This window comes from Grammomys surdaster, unplaced genomic scaffold (genome assembly GCF_004785775.1).
Source record: "Grammomys surdaster isolate TR1022 unplaced genomic scaffold, NIH_TR_1.0 126219, whole genome shotgun sequence".
NCBI classification, from domain to species: domain Eukaryota; kingdom Metazoa; phylum Chordata; class Mammalia; order Rodentia; family Muridae; genus Grammomys; species Grammomys surdaster.
The window spans coordinates 2,701,343-2,720,862 of NW_021621022.1; the positions used below are offsets into that span (position 1 = coordinate 2,701,343).

Consider the following 19,520-nt stretch of genomic DNA (forward strand, 5'->3'; position numbering starts at 1 on the left):
TAAAGTCAATCTGGGACATATGTAGCACTCTGATGCTCAGAAAATGCCTTTTTGCGGGGTAAGGGGGGGCAACATTTGGGATGTAAATAAATAAAATAATTAATTAATAGAAAAGAGAAATGCTTTTCTGATTTGTTAGTGCTCACCTCTCATTTTCTTTCAGCTGAGAATAATGAATTGATTTCATAAAAGCTGTGTCTATGTGATGAAGTTGTAATAATCTTTGGAAAGTGAACTCACGAAACTCATTATTCTTGGTTAGATAATATAGATTAAAAAAATATAAGTAAAGCCCAGAAAGGTTTCTATCAATTCACCAATGTCAGACTTAGGAGTTCTTAGAGATAATGCCTTTACAGAATCCTCAACGGTGTCACTACAGCAATGGCCTCTTAGGACTGTCCCTGCTGTCCTACCCTCCTCTGTGACCCAGCAGGCCCAGTATCTTCCAATTTTATTATCTGTATTCCCCAGCTCCCATATATACAAATTTGCCACACCTATAACAGGACTCTAGGAAATTAATTGCTTTAATTACTTTTTGGGCACTTTCTCCAAATTGCTTTATATAGAAAAAAAAAAAAACCAATCAGGAACAGGTAATAAATGCACTTCTACATTCTTACAGAAAAAAAGAAGCATGTTTTATTGTATTGAACTTTGTTTTTTTTTTTGTATAACACATCATACAACTCATTCTACATAACTTTTAAAAAAGACTGACATTTTCACCATCACCATATCATATTCCTCATACAGATACAGCATAATGTATCTAGTAGTTCCCCTTGAATTGACATTTGGGTCTTTTTACACCCTCCATATTTCCCTGCTATTTGAAACATGCTACATGAAGAACTGAGTTATATGAATACACATATACTGTGTTAAAAGGTTTCCTTATGTGCATGGGTGTTATGTCTATATGCATATCTATGACATATTGCTGCAACAGAAGTATAAATAATATAGCTCTAACCAACCATTTCATGAGACGTTAACTCATATTTGACAATGTTAATGTGTCCAAGAATCTGAAAGTAGATAGGTTATGTGTGCATTTTTCGTTGTAGTTTGGTGGTGTTTTTTTTTTGTTGTTGTTGTTTTTTAATTAAAAGAAAGAAAATGCAGTTGGGTATGTAGAGAGGTGAGAAGGGTCAGGGAGGACTTGGGGGAAGGGAAAGAATATGATCAAAATATAGCATTTGAAAAAACTTTAAAATGAAGTGTGATGGGGGATGACTGGGATGAGGGCAGGGAGGGGATGCTGTGGTCAGGGCGCAGTGTATGGGAAGAGAACAAATTATAAATAACTAAAGAAACAAATAATGTAAAGAATATTTTATGTGCATGGATGTTTTGTCAGCATGTATATCTGTGTAAAACACACACACACATATACATATATATGTATATACATACATATATATATATATATATATATATATATATATATATATATATATATACACCTCGTGTCCCTTAGAGGCCACCAGGCTCCCTGGAATTGAGGTTAGATGTAAGCTCCCATGTGGTACTGGGAATTGAACCCAGGTCATGTGGAAGAGCATCCAGTGCTTTTAACTGCTGAGTCATATCGTTAGCCCTAGTTGTACTTTCTGACGTGTGCATATTCATCTATAAGATTAAACCTCCAGAAGGAAGGTTATTGTTTCAGAGAGTAATTCCTATCAGGTAGGGTCTAATTCTCCTCTGTAGAGATTGTAGCATTTTATACCATCATTATTAATGATATTTGAATACTATTTATGTGTGTGTGTGTGTGTGTGTACATGTCTGTATGAGTGTATGTCACATGTGTTCAGGTACCTACAGAAGCCAGAAGAAGGTACCAGATCTCCTGGAACAGGAGTTACAGGTGGTTGTGAACTACCTGGTATGAGTGCTGGGAACCGAACTTAGGTCTTCTGCAAGAGCAAGTGCTCTTAACCATGTAGTCATCTCTTCAGCTCAACACTTCAATTCTTAACATCAAATATCAAAATAAAAGGTTCTATGAATTTGTCTTGCAGTTCTGAAGGAGGTTCTATTTCTACAGAAGTCAGTAAAATAGAAGGATAGGGATGATGCACACTTACTGTTAAGAAGCTTACATAGGCTAAAGCCCATCCATGATGTTGTGCTGAGGCCCATCTCCATACTGGGATTTATGTGTTGTGTCCTAGATGTGTGTCATCACTGCAATGTAACAGGGTCCTTCCTATAACTAGTGATGTGATATGCTGTCCTTTGGGGTTGGCACTGGTGGGTTGGAGCAGTGATAGGGTAGATGGTATAGGGTGTGACTCAGGAGAAGTCACTGTGCAGAACTGATTATGACAGAGAAGCAACTCCTGAGCCTTTTGGTACCACTGTAAGATTTTGAACAATAGTTAGGAGAGTGTTTAATACACAATAGGCTTCAACACTAAGTTTTTTCTTTGCTTTTCTGAAAACAGCCAAGAATTAAGAAGGAAAATCACAAGGGCTTCCAAAGAGGATTTATGTCACAACGTCTATATAGTAAAACCACCTTACAATACCCCAAAAGCTCTTAGAATATATTTAGAATTAATTTACATGTAATTGGAACATGTTTTGTTGTTTAGCTTTCAGTCTACATAGTAGTAGAAGCATAGGATCAAACTGTTAACTGACTGAATTATAGAAAGTAACGGTTAAAACAAGAGATTAGGGAAAAGGTACACTAGTACCTATAATAAAGGTACTTAGTAAGTCTAGGCAGCCTGTTAGCACAAGCCCATCTTAAAGCCAAGCTGTCAAGAAAGGGTTAACTAGATAGGGAAGATGGACAAAGTGAAAGTGGGTGTTAAAGCACGTGCTTAGCCTGTATGAGGTCTTGAGTTCAATCCTTAGTACCAAAATAGCAAATTAAAGACCTCAACTTAAAAGGTTAACTGTAGCCCTATATATTGAAAGCAGGCCAATGAATAACATTTTTTTTCTTTTCTCTTTACAATTTACATAAAGGGTTGAATTGTCTCTGTAACACTCCAGTGATTTTATAAAGATTTACATAATGAAATATAAACTCTAATTTTTGTTAACACGATTTTAAATCTTAGTCACCAAGAAAAGTAGTCATTAACTCTTTCTTCTATTCAATGCCCATGTGCTCAGTACTGATAAGTGCTAAACATACACAGAATATTTAACTGACCTAAAATTCTAGGTTAAAAAAATGCACCTTCCACCAAACAGTCCAAACTCATATTAATCTTTTAGTAAGCCTCTGTGATAGGTTTATTATCACTGTAACTGATTTTAATTTTAGAGTCTTCTGGATTGGAGAATATATGCCCCCCCTTCTAAAAAAGACAAAAAGATAAAACTGTTGAACCAGCAATTACAAAATTGAAACCACTTGAAAAGACTGAATCATGTATGCACTTGAAACTTCAATTTGACACTTTTTGACTCATTGTCTCTTTTGTCAGTCTTCGCAAGCATAAATTACTTAGCTAATTTCACTAGTAGATTCTGTTCTTTCAGAGCACAGAGAAATAAGAATCATAAATACATCCTTACTCCCTGCTTTTGTATCTCATTTCATAGTCCCAGATTTAAATAAAGGAAATATATTTAAAAGTACAAATTAATTGCATTTATCTCCTGGAATTATTTCAAAATGCTTTCTTTTATTAATGCCAATAAATCTATTTAATGGAGTTTAACTAGATATATGTTGGGGTACAAATGTAACAGTAACAGTAAGGGCAACACTAACACAGGCAGTTAGTTACCATTTGTTTACTGCCTATGTGGTATCATGTTGAAAGCTTTGAATAGATTATTACTGAACACGTTTTCAAAGAAGGCATATATTCTATGATATAAAGCTATCAACTGAAGTTTAAAGAGATTATCTGGTTTACATTATTCACATTACCACTTTAATGAAACTAGAATTCAGGTCTGAGCAACTGTATTCAACCCAGTGTTTAAGGTGTTATTTCATTGGTTGTTCCTTTTTTCTTCTTAAAAAGATTTATTTATTCTTATGTGTATGGGTCTGCATTTATGTGCACTTATGTCTGCATGAAGATGCCAGGTCCCCTGAGACTAGGTTAGAGACAGTTGTGAGTTGCCATGTGTGTGTTGAGAAGGGAACCCAGGTCTTCTGGAAGAGCAGTCAGTTCTCTTAACCAATGAACCATTTCTTCAGCCACCAAGGTGTTATTTCAACTCCAGCAAAGAAAGTCTTTCACCTATATGCACAAATAATATTTTACCTGTTAGTGCTGTTTTATTACCATAGAAAGTAAAAGGATTAAACTATAGTAAGAAGTAAAAGATGCAGTTATATAATTTCTTTCAAAAAGTAGATTATAGAATCACTTTCTATAATGTGTGGGTAAAATTCTTTAGTTTTTCAGATTTTATACGTTTTATTGTGGCATGATATACTCATGAAAACTTGTGTTCTGCAATAGGATATTCTCTTCTTTCCAAGTCACTCTAAAAACTTAAGTAGATCTATAGGGTTAAATGTCATAAGTTGTCAAAGTAGCTCTTTTCTTCAGGACCTCAATGCTATAAACATATTATCTATTTGTCTTAGCATTCCAAAAACAAAACAAGATGAAAAACAAAAGAACCCATTATTGCCATTATTAGATTTGTTGAACAATAATTGGGTTAAAAAAATCTACAGAGTTTGATGAGAAAATCCCAGTGTTTTCTTTTTCATCCTTTCTCTTCAAAATATTCATTTCAACTCATCACTAACAACCAAGTACTTTGCTGTATTCCACTGAAAGAGCATTGTAATTCAAATCCATTCAGTGCTGCCTCATTTATACAATTTGTTAGTGAAACTCAAATCCTCTGCACCTATTTTAATGATATAGCACATTAATAACATTTTCACTCATTTAAAGCCATGTTTACTAACAGAGCCTTAACACCCCCCCAAAAAAAAAAAACTGGGAAAGACAAGTTTCACACATTCAAATTCCCTGAACAAGTAATTGATACATACAGCTTAAAGCTTTTTTTCAAATGAAGGTCTCTATCACGCTTTAAAAAATGTAGGTAGAAATATGTTTGTGCAGAAAACACTCAAGGTCACAAGATGTCCATTCAGTTCTTGCTACAACAGGAAAGAGGTGACCAGGTTGATTTCTAGCTAAATTTTGCCTAGAATTTTCTTAAGGGAAAGTTGGAAACTTTATTACAAAAGATGAGAAAGTTATCAAGTGACAGGAAAATCAGGGGGTCAGTAAAGATGAAGGTGCCTAAACAGAAGTGAGAATCAGTAAGTTTGTGGACTCTATACTGATTTATGTAATTTTTTTTTAAAGAGGCCCTCAAAATAAGAAAATAACACGGATTAAGGGGGGGGGGGAACCCAGCCAGAGGTGAGACACAGCCATTTTCATGGGGGGGAGGGAGGTGTCTAACTACACAATGAGGTCATCCTATCTCCCGGAAGTGACAAGTAATCACCTGCTTTTCACTAGCTCCTCCCCTTCCCTCAGAGGTCCCGCCCCTCTGCCCGCAGCCGGGAGGGTGTTAGGGGGCGTTTCTCCCAGAGCAAAGCTGAGAGCTGCAACGCAGAGGAAGGGGACCCCAAAACGCCAGGCACTGCCTCCTCCAGGGAACACTTTGGACCGTCTCACTCAGCCCAGCGGGATTCTGAAACGCCGAGGGGTCAACCTGATGGGTTTCAGGGTCAACGGAAGAGGGGAAGGGGAGCCCTGGCGGGGAGAACCCCCCGGCCCCCCGCCCAGCAGCTGAGGCACAGGAGGGCGGCCATCTTGGCCGGTAGGGTAGGGCCAGGAGGCTGCGGGCGCCGTGCGATTGGGGGGCTCGCCCGGAAGTGACGCCGCCCGCCCGGAAGCGGAGGGGGTTCCCTGGCCCACTCCCCCCGTTCGTCTGCTCCCCGCTTCCTCCCCGCCCCCCTTCCTCTCCATTCGTTCCCCCCCTCCCCGGTCCCTGCCTTCTCCCCCCACCCATCCCTCCCCCCCAACCTCCGGAGCTGGGAAGAGAGTCAAGATGGCGGCGAAATCCGATGGCGGTGGCGTGGGGGTGGGCTTCGCCCAGCTGCACAACCTGGACGAGGCGGTGGGCAGCGGCGAGGAGGACGGGGAGCCCGGGGGAGGCGGCTGCGGCGGCGGCGACGGCAGCGAGCCCGGCGAGAGCAGCTCGCTGCACATCTGCCACTGCTGCAACACCTCCTCGTGCTACTGGGGCTGCCGCTCCGCCTGCCTGCGCTCGCTGCTGGGCAAGAAGCCGCGCCGCAGCGCCGCCGCCGCCGACGGGGGGGACCAGCCGCTGCAGCCGCCCGGGGCCGCCGGCCGCCACCCCCCGACGCCCTCGGCCGGCCGACCGCAGCCCGCGTCGCCGCAGGTGGAGCGACCGTGGCTTGACTGCCTGTGGATCGTGCTAGCGCTGCTGGTGTTCTTCGGGGACGTGGGTACCGACCTGTGGCTGGCCCTCGACTACTACCGCAAGGGGGACTACGGCTGCTTCGGACTGACCCTGTTCTTCGTGCTGGTGCCGTCGCTGCTGGTGCAGAGCCTGAGCTTCCGCTGGTTCGTGCAGGACTACACGGGCGGCGGGCTGGGCGCCGTGGAGGGGCTCAGCAGCCGGGGACCCCCAATGATGGGGGCCGGCTACGGCCACGGCGCGGCCCGCGGCGGCCCGGGTGCGGGGGGCTCGGCCACCCCGGGGGCGCAGCGTCTGTGCCGCCTCTCCGTGTGGATCTGGCAGTCGGTCATCCACCTGCTGCAGATGGGGCAGGTGTGGAGGTAAGAGCACTGCGGGGTAGGGGGCAGGGGGCAGGGGCTGCGGCCGCGCGCCGGCCCCTTGAACGCTCTGGGCTAGGCTGAGCAGGGTAGCCGCGCGCTGTCTTAGCATCTCGCGACGGTCAATAGGTTGCCTGGCCACGCCTTTTGCCCGGGGGAGGCCCTAGGTCCCGCTGTTTGTCCATCTACGTCCCTGGGTTGCACTTGGAGGAGACCCTGTCTCTACCCTCCCGCCTCTCCTCTGCAGACCTCCATCCTGGTTGCCCCTTTTCCCGCTGTGTCCCAAGGTAACTGGCGCTCCTTTGCATCCTGGAGGAGAACTGGCCTCCTTCAGCCGGTTGCCCCCTACCCCCATTCCCCCCGAGGGACATTTCCTTTCTTTCCCCCCCTTTCCACCCCCCCTCCCGTTTTCTCTCTGCAGTGGCCGGTGTGGGGCCCTGTGGAAAAAAACCTTAGCTGCCTCTTCTTAAAGCACTCCTTCCTTTCACGCCCCTCCTCCTCCTGCAACCCCAGCCCCTGCAAACACCGCTGTTTCACACCGGTGCCCTCCTTGAAGGAAAAAAAAATGAATAGATGTGCCCTTTTTGCAGTGACAGGGAAAAAATGAGATGGTATCTAATGGCAGCAAGCGTTTGATGTTAACTCTCACCTCTGGAAAATCACTGAGCCACTTGGGCACCTATTCTGTTTTTAATGGCCAGGCCTATATGATTTCTGTTTACATCCAAGGTGCAAGCCTGTGGCCTCAAGGCCCTTTTCCCTCCTCTGTAAAGTCCTAGTGTGTCAGGTTGGTCTCTCAAAACCACTTGCCAAGGAACCTTAATTGTCTACCTCACTGTCTAACCACATAGAGTATCTTACTGACTGGCTACCCTACCTTCTGCCTCATTAACTGTCTACCTCACTGACCCCCTCACTGCCTGATTGCTTCACTTTTTTCATCACGGCCTCTGACTACATTAACTCTTTACCTCACTGATTACCTTCCTTGTCTACCTTACTGCCTCACTGTCTACCCCACTGCCTGGCTCCCTCACTGATTGCCTGTTTACATCAGATTCATTGACTTCCTATACAGTCTGCCTCACTGACTATCTTACTGATTTCCCCTCATTGACAGGCTACCTCACCAACTGGCTACTCCACTGCCTCCCCTCATTGTCTGCTCCACTGACTGGGTACCTCACTGGCTACTTCACGATTTACCTTTCCCACTACCTGGCTACCTCACTAGCTCATCACCTGGATTTCTTCTCTGTCTGACTACACTGACTGGTTGCTTCCCTGGTTCCATCATTAGCTCACTACCTTCTCTGTTTATCTCCCTGTCTACCTCATCGTTCACCTCACCGATTACCTTCAGGGCTTACCTAACTGCCTGACTGCTGCTGTTTACGTCACTCTCACACTGTCTGCTGACTGTCTCAGAGTCTACCACTTATTATCTATCTCTGTCTACTTATGGACTACCTCACTATGACTGCTTCACTAAACCGATTACCTTCACTGTCTGCTCACTGTCTCGCTCTCTGCCTCACTGATTACTGTTGCTGTTTTCACCGACTGTCTCTCTGTTTACCTCAGTGCTTCCTACCTCACTGTCTACTTGAATGTCTGCTGGTTGTCTCCCTGTCTCCTGACTGCCTGACTGACTGCTTTAACTGTCACTGGTTACCCCAAGAAACCATGGAAACCTTAGTCACTCTGTGTCCTCTGACTTAAACCTGCTTTAGCGTGTTCTGGATCCTGTGACTTTGCCAGTGACAGCATTTGTAAGGGAAACAATTTTTAAGTAGAGCCTATACAGGGATGAATCCTTTCAGTACATTTCCTCTGAGGAGATTGCCCTAGACTGTCTTCTATGCCAAGTAGATTTTAGGCCTCAGTATCTCAGCTAATAAAGCTGTGTTCCAGTTAGATGTAAGAAAGTTTGTGCTTTGAATATTTTCTTCATATCTCTATTCTGTATCTTCAGAACATCTCAGCAAGCGTGGGATTAAATTAAAACATTGTCCTCCAGAGCTGACATGTAGAGTCAGAAGAAGTGAGAGTGGGTCTTGATTTCTCTGCTCTTCCCACGATTGTTGACTGGTGTTCCTAGGTTCATCCCAGTGACCATTACTCCAGCTGCATTCATCTGCAGATAATTTGTTTCCTGCTGATAAAAAATTTACAAACAGGAGGATGAATGTTTAGTTACGAAGCATAGCTGATGCCAAAAGAACATTTTCAAAATAAGTCTTAAAGTCTAAAATTTTAACCCTTTCCCTAAATAATTCCATGCTGATTCAAAATGTGTTTGAATACAGTTTCAGTCTGTTGGAGGCTGGTATGAACAGTGAGGGGAGACAGGCAAAAAGTATGAGAACTGTGAGCAGGGGTTTTGTGCAGCATGTATGTAATACCTAGGCATCTGTTTGAACAAGCTGAAGTTACTGGTTTCCTTGTCGCATGCATGTGAATGTGGGCAGTGAGGATGTTGGTGTCACGTTAAATTTTCTGAGAGCATTAATTCTAATGTGACCCATCCCATTAGTTGGAAGTGAGCTCTTGTGACCATTGAAGGTAAAATTCAGCTTCAGTCAGTCTTAGTGTCAGTATAATCCCATCTCCCATTTAGCCAAACTTAATTGTGATGTGCAAAGTTCAGTCCACGTTTTGGGACAAACTAGGAAGTGTAGATTTAGCTTTTAGAATTTAAATGGGATGCTGTATTTTCCCCTCACCCCCACCCCCCATTTAACTTTCCAGAGTCTTCACTGCAAAGAAATTTCAGAAGATGCCTGTGTTTTTACTATGTCTAACTTTCAGATTGGAATTTATCTTTATGTAACTCACAGAGTTAGAATATTAAAAGACAGACTAATTCAGCAAAGCTGTTTCATCTTTATTGTTGCATTTTAGAGGCAGTATTAACTGAGGAAAGATTTTCATTTTTTATTTTTGGACTGACTTTGCTTGAAATGCTCCAAGAACAAGGCCTGCTCATTAATACCTGCTAGGCATGTTGCTTGCATTGAAACCATTCACATGGAAGAGCTTGTGAGAAAGGTTTTCAGTCTTTTCTTGTTTTTACCTCTTGGCAAATGGTTGCTTGTCAACATATATAAGCACACATTGACTCAGTCCTTTACTGCAGGTCTTTGGAGTTCTAGTTATTTCCTGTATCACATTTGTGACCTAAATTGTGCTATTTCCTGTGGTCACATAGCATCCAGCTTAAGGTTAGGAAATCCATCATTTGATTTGGGCCATGTTTCTAAGAAAAGATGTCAGTGAAGTTGTACATTGTCAAATCCAATCCCATTAAACATTGAATAGTTGCTTCTCTCCCTTCTTTTTGCTTCCTGTTTTAAAATGTAAAATTCAAGAAGTCTGCTTGGAGAGAACATGGTGTCTGTTTAAGAATATGTAGTTGCTCCTTGTGATGTTTTTCCTGTCAAGATGGCACACACTTGACATCTCTGTCATTCCAAGCCCAGGTGGCACAAGGAAAAGTAGTTGTGTCTTAGTTAGGGCTACTGTTGCTGTGATGAAACTTGGTGAGGAAAGGCTTATATGTGCTGAATGATAGTCCATTGAGGAAACCAAGGTAAGAACCTAGGGTCAGGAGCTAATGAAGGAAGAGGCTTTGGAAGAATGCTGCTGCCTGGCTTTCTCAGCCCACTTTCTTGCTTACTTTTTTTTTTTTTTTCCTTCTTTCTCTTTTGAGACAGGATTTCTCTGTAACAGCCCTTGGCTGTCCTGGAACTCACTTTGTAGACCAGGCTGGCTTTGACCTCTCAGAGATCTTCCTGCTTCTGCCTCCCAAGTACTGGGATTAAAGGTGTGAGCCACCATGCCCTGTCTCAGCCTGCTTTCTTATAGCATCCACAATTGGCTGGGTCCTCCCATGTCATGAATTAAGAAAATGTCCTATTGGCTTGCTTGCCACCTCAATAGCCAATCAAGGCAGTTTCTCATTTGAGGCTCCCTGCTCTCATATAACCATAACTTATGTCAAGTTAACATAAAACAAGCCAGCCCATGTTGTTTTGAAGTGATTTGGTATGGTGGACCTGCTTTTGGGGCACATCAGAATGTGATTGAGGTCTGTTTAGTCCAAGCTTTCCTGGCCCTAATTGCTGAAGATGTAGCTTCTGGGTGTAGCTCTGTGTGTGCTGTTCTTCAGGTGCTTCTCTCTGGGGATAATGGGTGTGTGAGTCAGTCCTAGGGACAAGTCACTCCAGACTCTACTTCACAGCCCAGCAAGCTGGTGTTAGAAAGTGAGACAATTTTCTTGGAGGCTCTGGCACTCTGAACTGTGTGATAGAGTTGGCATGTCTGTTGTCGGTGCTGAAGTCTTTCCTCAGCATCTTGGTCTTTGCATTTGGCTCCACCTTCAGAGAGTGCCCAGTGGAGGTTGTGTAAAGAAGAGTGTCGACTGCATGTTAGTTTTGGAGGGACAAACAAAGGTGGATAAGCGTGCTTTGTGTTGCCTCAGTGCCTGGTTAGAGTTGGAGATGAAGGGCATGGGATTCTTGCTGTCAGCCAGGGTGAGCACTTACTTGTGTAACTGCTGAGATTGTGGAATGACAGTGAAAAAAAGATTGAGAAATTACTAGATAAGAAATACATCAAACTGTGTCTTATACATGTTTCATCCAATTTAAAACTTGAACATTTTACAGATGGAGAGGGGTCAGAAGGATTATGTAATCTGTGTTACTGGTCTCCACTGGTGGAGAGAAGTTTTGGCACTGTCTTAATAATGGCAAAGTTGGTCCCACTTTTCTCCACTGTGGGATTCTTCTCTCTGAGCAAAGACCATGATAGCTGGCATGGTGCCCTCAGTGACTTTGCTTCCTGAGAGTCTGCTCTTCTAAGTAGTCAGAAGTAGGATTATAGTACTCTTGAGGCTCTGGGACCCCTTGGTAGATGAGCTGTAGTTCTCTGACACCCTGCTCTTTTAGTCTGATGCTTTAGATCCCGTTGGAATTGAGGCAGTTCAACTCTTGTAGCTGATGACAACATCAGATGTGACACACAGCTGAGGACCACCAGTGGGCTTGAACATTATTTTCAGCAGTCTATTCCAACTCTTTTTTCAGGGTAGATATCTTCCTGGCTTGAGAGTATGCCAGGTTTGATCCCCTCTGAGCCACCATTCGTTCATACCTGCAGTCTCTGAGAGTTTATTGTTCTTTGTTGATCTGTTACAAAATAACAGCACTCACTTGCCAGCCTGAGGTATGCATCAAGCTCACCCCAAAGTCAGATATTTGGATCCATCCTGGGAAATTTTGGTTCATGAGTTCTGAGATTGGGATGGCCCCAAGAACAATATTAGTGACTGGAGAGATGGCTCAACTGTTGTGAGCACTTGCTGCTTTTCCAGAGGATCTGAGTTCAGTTTCTAGAACCTATGTCAAGTGGCTCACAACCTCTGTAACATACATGCAAACAAAACACCCATGTGCATAAAGTGAAAACAAGATTTTTTTGAGATAAGTCTTCCTATGTAACCTTGGTTGACCTGCAACTCACTATGTAGGCTAGGCTGGTCTCAAACTCAATGGAGAGCCATCTCCCCCTGCTTTCTGAGTGATTGGTTAAAGGCATGTGCTACTATGATTGGTGAACAAAATCTTAAAAGAAAAGAAAGAACCTAAATATTCTGAAAGTCTAGGTTTCCATCAAGTTCCCCAAACTGTTCCTGGGGTAGAAGGGAGTAAGAGCATAATTGTATCATCTGATTCATACAGTATTTACAGAGTAGTTTTCAAGGGAAAAAGGGGTAAATTCTAGATAATTTAGGGTTGTTTTTGTAAACTTAAACCCTACACAAACTAGGTTTATTGAGGTAGAATTATGAAAGGAGCTCTATGGATGATTTTAGCAGGTTTTACAAAGATTTATTTATTAATACATATTTCTTGTGTATTAATGTTTACCCTATGTGTTATGTATGTACACTGCGAGGTTGTACAGAGGCCAGAAGAGGGCGCCAGAACCACTGGCAGAGTTACCGAAGGTTGTAAGTCACTATGTGGTGCTGAGAACTGAATTTCAGGTCTTTGACAAGAGAAGTCAGTGCTCTTTAGCATTAAAGTACTTGTCTAGCCTCTGTAGGAGATTCATAATGGAACTTTGGTATTCAACAGTAGTTGGCTAGGTTTTTTTTAAAAAACCTTGAATGGGGTTGATGAAAATGTTAGCTATGTATTAATGAAATAATTGGTGGGGCCTTATATTGTGCTTAAAAGTCTGAATGTTGTTGTGGAGACATTTGACACTCAAATGCATAAAAAGTACTCTGTTGACTTAGAATTTTCTTTGGAGTTTTGAAAAACTTTCAATTGAATTGATGATGTCAATTCATCATTTGAATTCTGGGATTGAGCATAGATTGCAAGGCTTTTTTTTTAAAGTCAGAATCTTTATTTGAACATCACGGTGATTCTCATTCTGGAAAACCACAAACTATAAATATCAGGACTGTGGGAGGAAAACAGCAAACAGTTTTAGATTACCTAAAACTGTTAGGTTTGTAACTAGACCAGTAATAAAAATCATGAAGCTCAGATACATACAATAGTAAGGCTAACTTTCCATAGACCTTTCTTTGGGCTGCATGCCTAGGCGATTCTCGGTCTTCATTAATTCTCATATGTAGAACCTTTTTAAAAAATTAAAACTGTGTGTGTGTGTTTGTGTTCATGTTCACACATGATGTATGGGAAGGGTTGTACGTGCATGCGCACAGATGTCAGAGAATAAATGTTGGGAGTTGGTTCTCCTCCTTTATCATTTGAATTCTGGGATTGAGCATAGGTTGCAAGGCTTTGGTAGCAAGTGCCTCTATCTGCTGAGCCATCTTGCTGGCCCTAGTGGAAGGTATTTATGTGATAAGATTCTCAGCATTCTTTTGGAAAGTTGTCTTCCTCTTGCCATCTTTCTCATAATTTGCAAGAACATAGATGGCTACAGAACATGCTAAGAAGAATGGGCTTCAGAGAATGCCCCTTCCCCACATGTGGCTGTTCCCACCTTGTAGTCACACGGAAGAACTTGTGGTACTGAAGTGTGTACTGTGACAAGAATGGGTTTCAGAGAATGCCACTTCCCCGTGTGTGGCTTTTCCCACCTTGTAGTCACACGGAAGAACCTGTGGTACTGAAGTGTGTACTGTGACATATTTGAGAGATGTCAAGATGTAGCCATTGAAATGTCAGGGTTCTACTGTTCTGTACTAGCTTGGGAGATGTGGTACAGTTTTCCAAGGTTAAATGAAAATGATTACTCTTTAAATGTTTAGTTGGTCCTTACATATAGTAAGGGAGCAAAGAGGGGCTGGTTTAGCCCCCTGTTAAGTGTCTGCTTCTGTGACCTCGCCCCTGGATGAGAAGTGATCTGTTGAACAGTGCGCCTGGAGCCTGGAGTGGTTTGGGAATTTGCTTCATTTGTTATGTGGTTATAGCAAGGGTTTATATTAAAATTCATCTGAGCATACAGTAAACAAAAAGAGCAACAGTAGCCAGTTGTCAGGGAAAAGACTGATGGGTAGAATAAACAGACTGCTTTCTGCAATATAAACAATCTGTTTTCATGGGTTTTTTTTTCCCCTTTACTTTTTTTTTTTTTTTTTTTAAGGATGAGTAGAACTTCCAAATCAGGAAGTTACTTAAGTGGGAAACAGCAGATCTGCCTGTATGTTAATCACTCTTAGTTTCTGCATTAAGGAAGACAAAGCCCTAGCAGCTTCACACAACAGGAACGCATGGCCTGTTGCTGTGGTCTTGACTGCTGGTGCCCTTGACAGTTCTCTGGCACTTGGGTCCCTCAGCCTGCAGAACATCCAGCCATAAATAGGAGAGAGTGGCTCTGTTTTTTCAACCTCTGGTTTGTGAGTCATACTACTTCCATATACATACCAGGCTCAGAGATGAACTCAGTGGACATGCCTAGGTCAAGAATGGCTAGCACATCATGCCAAAAAGAGTTTGCATTTTGGTAGAATGAGGCCAAGAAATAACTATACTTAAACTGTCTACTCTTTAGATTACCATGGCAAATATGTGTTTATATGAGAGAGGGGGTTGGATACAGTCAATGTGTATTGTATGAAATTGTCAAGGAATTAATAAAAATACACATACATACCATAGCAATGGTCATATGAGTATAGGAAGTTAATTGCCTTTTGTGGTTGTTTTAAAGTTTTGTTTTTGTTACTGCATGTGTGAGTGTGCATGCACCATGATGTGCCTGTAGAGGTCAGAGAACAGCCTTTGGGATTTGGTTTTCTCTTTCCATCATGGGATTCAGGGGTTGACCTAAGGTCATCAGGCCTGCATGGCAGGCACTGGTATCTGCTGAGCCATCTCACCTGTCTACTATTTTCTGAGACAAGGTCTGCTGTGCCACCTAGCTGATCTGGGACTCAACTGCATTGGCCAGGCTGGCTTCAGGTTTATGGGCAATTTTCCTGATTTTGCCTCCTGATTTTGCTGCGATTATAGTCCTGCTCTACCATACCTGGCTCTGCAATTGACTTTTACATTTTTGTTTCTTGCTTTAGTTCAAGGATCAACAAAGTTTCTCTAAAAAGAAATATTTCAGAATTGTGCAGGTCCCCTTAATAATGTATAGCTGCCTTTGCCTGTTGGGTCTGAAAAATAATTAACTATTAAAATTTTAAAACTAAGAGCTAAGTTTAATGATTTGAAGCCTGAGACATACTAAATATATCTAAATTAAAATGTACTGAGACATCCCGCTCTTCACCTTGAATGTTTGTTTGTTTGTTTGTTTATTGCCTTGAACTCACCAGATAGGCTGCCAGTGAGCTTCAGGCATCCAACTGTCTCTGTTTCCCCAGTGCTAGAATTACAAGTGTGTGCCACTATGCTTGACTTTTTTCCTTATGGGCTCTGGGAATCAAACTCAGGTCCCTATGCTTGCTGTGCACTTAACTGATCAGGCTGTCTTCCTAGCCCCTAGTGATACTTTATTGTAAAAGTGTCTTTCACAAAGTTATGGTCTTATACCTAGACTTGTCAGTGTTTCCAGCTTTGAAACATAGTCCATCTGGCTTAGAAAAGGTTGGGTTCTGATTCTTAACCCCAGCTTATGCCACTTTAATTCTCTTCATTCTATGGGACTTTAATTAGATAGACCCAGGCTCTTAAAAGTGGTTCTATTTCTGTCTGCTAATATTACAGATCACCAAATATATTGCCTAGAAAAACTTGTAAAATTAAAGTTAGATTTGGAACTTTTTTAAATACTAAAATATACTGGATACTATTCGATATTTGTGTTAGTAACTCTTGGGGTGGTTTAAAAGTATCTGAAAATTCCTTACAAAGGTGTTAATTATCTAAGTGTGACTTAATTGTGAAACTAAACCTAATGTGCTACTGAAACAGGTCAGTATGTTTTAGAAGTTCATAGTCAAGTCCAAAAGATACTTAAAAAATAGGCACCTTCCATTCCAGAAAGGGAGTTTTAACTGCTGTTTAAAAGCACCCTCTCTACTAATTCTCTACTGATAATAGGTTACATTTGCTGTGGTTCTTAAATGGCCTTTAAAACTGGGTCACTGACACATGAAAATAATAACTATATATTTATTTAGCAGCTATTTAATAATTAAAGTTCCTTTATGTAATATGCCACCAATGAGCCCACATAGGGCTCTAGATGAAAATTCTTGTTTCTTTTAAGAAGTCAATTTGTGACCTGTGTGGTAATAAGACCTTCTTAGACATGAGGGTCAACTGAAAATTACATAATGAGAGTAACAGATATATACCAGAATTTATGACAGATTGTGATAAGGTAAAAGGTAGAAAACATTCACCACAGGAATTGGGGTCCTTGTAAAAAGCAGTGTACAAGGTCTTGGTGTGACACACTTGGGGGAGTGTGTAGGCAGAGCATCTCATTCCTAGGGGTCAGAAGTTGAGACACATTTTTGTGCTTTAGATGCAGATTACAGTGAGGGTAAGCTGCAGGCTTGTCTTCTTGTCTTACATACATAAAAGAAAGAGGATTCATGAGAAGGGCCTTGCATTTGCTGGGCTGCCTGCTGGCACACAGAAGGGTGATGTGTTCTGGAAGGAATTCGGAAGGCTCATTAGTCCGATAGATGAAGGAAGTGTAGTGTATGGAGCCAAAGAACCATGCATTACCACCAGAGCCAAATAGATGATTAAGTCTACAAAGGAGGATTTTGAGTATTCACCCTGATTTGAAATGAGTGTATATTATGAACAAACTCATTTTCTTTCTCCTTGTCTTAGAGAAGAAGAAAGGCTAAGTCACCTTACATGTATGAGACTACTCTGCTCTCCCACACAATGGATATGAGGTATTTGAGAAGGTACCCCATGGCTGAGTGGGTTCCTTCCTCCTCTGCTTGACTGGCATTCGTGGAATAGGATCATGAGAAGACCTGATGAACTTGCTGGAGACTTGAGGGGAGAGCTGTAGTTGGAAACACACTCAGGTCAGGGTGTTTGCTCCATGGGTCCATGTCACCTCCAAGATGATTAATAAGCAACTAAAGAAGGTACTTCGTGTTCCTTGCAAGTTGCAGGCACTTTGTTCCTGTATCAAAGAAAAGAGCAGAATACCTAATTATAATAATTTTCTAATAATTATAATATTTTGCATTCATTTTCTCTTAAAAATCTGTTTGTGTAAGTACTAGCCTTCAGAAGATGTTGGAAAAGAGTGTTTAGGCAGCAGCTGGCAGCCCTGGTGCTGGAGCGTGTAGCGCGCTGCTGCAGGGAGATTTAGTTGGTCATACACTTTCATTTCTTTGCTCCTGCACAAATGTGCTTCTCAGCAACTGTTTTGGGAAGGAATGTATAATACAGGCTCTTATACTTGTTGTGAATATCTGGAGTGTCACTCGATGTCTGGGAGAAGAGTGAGCACTGAACTCCTAAAAGTGGGGTGCTGGAGACCCCACACCGTTCTCATCTTCCCTCATAGGAGGGTGGCCAACAGCAGTTGTCCCTTTTGCATCATCAGAGGTTTAACAATTGGGCTACATGGGCAGGAGAGTTTTCAGAAGGGACGGTGCACTGTTTTCAGGCAGTGCTGTCTGAACTTTTTTTAAGCGAGTGACTTTTCATAGTGCTTATTGACACTTGGTATTCTTATCTTATGTATATGGAGGTTTGGCTGCATGTATGTATGTGTACCATATGCATGCCTCAAAGTCGGATCCCCTGGTCCTGGAGTTACCAATGGTCATAAGCTGCCATGTGAGAGCTGAGAATTAACTCTGGTCCTCTATAAAAGCAACAAATGCTCGTAACTGCTGAGCATCTCTTGCCAGAACTTAGCATGTGTTTTTTATAATTGAGACAGAAATACTGAGTTGTATAAGAATAAAAGAAGAAAGTCCTTATAAGAATAAAAGAAGAAAGTCCTTTCTTATCCTGAAACCTCAAGATTAACTACCATTGGCAGAAAGGGGTTGTGAGCCCCCTCCCTCATATTTTTTATAATGTGTCCTATCAAATAATTATATATCTGAATATTTTTAATATTTGTTTTTAATATTTTAAGATTTTATATGTGTGAATGTTTTGCCTGGTTATAGGTCTGTACACTGCTTGTGTGCCTGGTGCCCATGGGAGCCGGAAGAGGGCATTGGATACCTAGAAACTGGAGTTAACAGATGATTGTAAGATGTCCTGTGGGTGCTGGGGATCCACTAGGTCCTCTATAAGAGCAGCCAGTGCTCCTGAGTCATTGAATTCATCATTGAAATAGACTTGATTGTGAGCATAATAAAATCCTGCAATTTGTTGTCTTAGGCCGCAGCAGAGGTAAGGAACTGGTAGAGTAAGTTGAAGAAAGGCATAGAAGGTTCATAGTCCACACGTGACTAGACTTACAGCTTTATATTTAGGCTCTTCCTGTGCAGGCCACAGATGCTTACTGCATATGTTAGCCCATTCCCAAGTAAAATGTTGGTAGGCTAGTGACTTTAAGTTCCATTACAATATTTTGTATGACTGAGGAAATTCATCGTCTGAAAGAGCTGCACTGGCTGTGGGCTGCTTGCTGGATTTGGCCCTCTTTGGAAGCAGCGTAGTTACAGTAAATGTTTCCCCATCAGTCCTGGGTAGGACTATATTCGTGAGGTCTTTCTTTGGAGTCTGCCTGCTTTCTGACATTGCTCCTGATGACACCGAGAGACAGTCAGAGGAAGAGAAGAGCTTCACAATTTAAAATGGATGTATGTGAACACTTTTTTGTGGTAAAGAAAAAGCAACAGTAAACAGCAAATATCAACAAAACTCCACCTCTTCCGCATCACCTTCGTGGCAACAATAGATTGTGTTCGGAGGCAATCGTGGGTTGTGGAGAGTGCCCAGAACCACTGTGACATCCTGACAGCTTCTGTGAGGCGCTTGTGTTGAGAAATGTGGAGGTGCTGTTACTGTGTGTGCATTGTCTCATCTTGGTCATTTAGAATTGACAGACCTGTTCTGTGGACCAGTGTGCCCTTTTTATGTACTGTGTTCGGTACCTTTAAACAAGAGCACCTGCTCTTGCTGTTTGGGGTAATGTCTGCTGTGGCTGTAGGATCCAGTTGTTTTTTTATTTTATTTTTTTATTTTTTTTTTATTTTTTGGTTTTTCGAGACAGGGTTTCTCTGTGTAGCTCTGGCTGTCCTGGAACTCACTCTGTAGACCAGGCTAGCCTCGGACTCTCGAACTCAGAAATCCGACTGCCTCTGCCTCC

At 42.2% G+C, this 19,520-nt stretch overlaps 1 protein-coding gene across 1 annotated transcript in view; it reads left to right on the top strand.

Annotated features, from left to right (window-relative positions):
- The first annotated feature begins 5,997 nt into the window (after positions 1-5,997).
- The window catches only part of Xkr6 (XK related 6), a 206,522-nt gene continuing 192,999 nt past the window's right edge, over positions 5,998-19,520 (top strand). Inside the window, exon 1 of the mRNA XM_028758765.1 lies at positions 5,998-6,773. Within this exon, the coding sequence (XP_028614598.1) occupies positions 6,019-6,773 (755 nt within the window). The 5' untranslated portion in view covers positions 5,998-6,018. The remainder of the gene's footprint in view (positions 6,774-19,520) is intronic.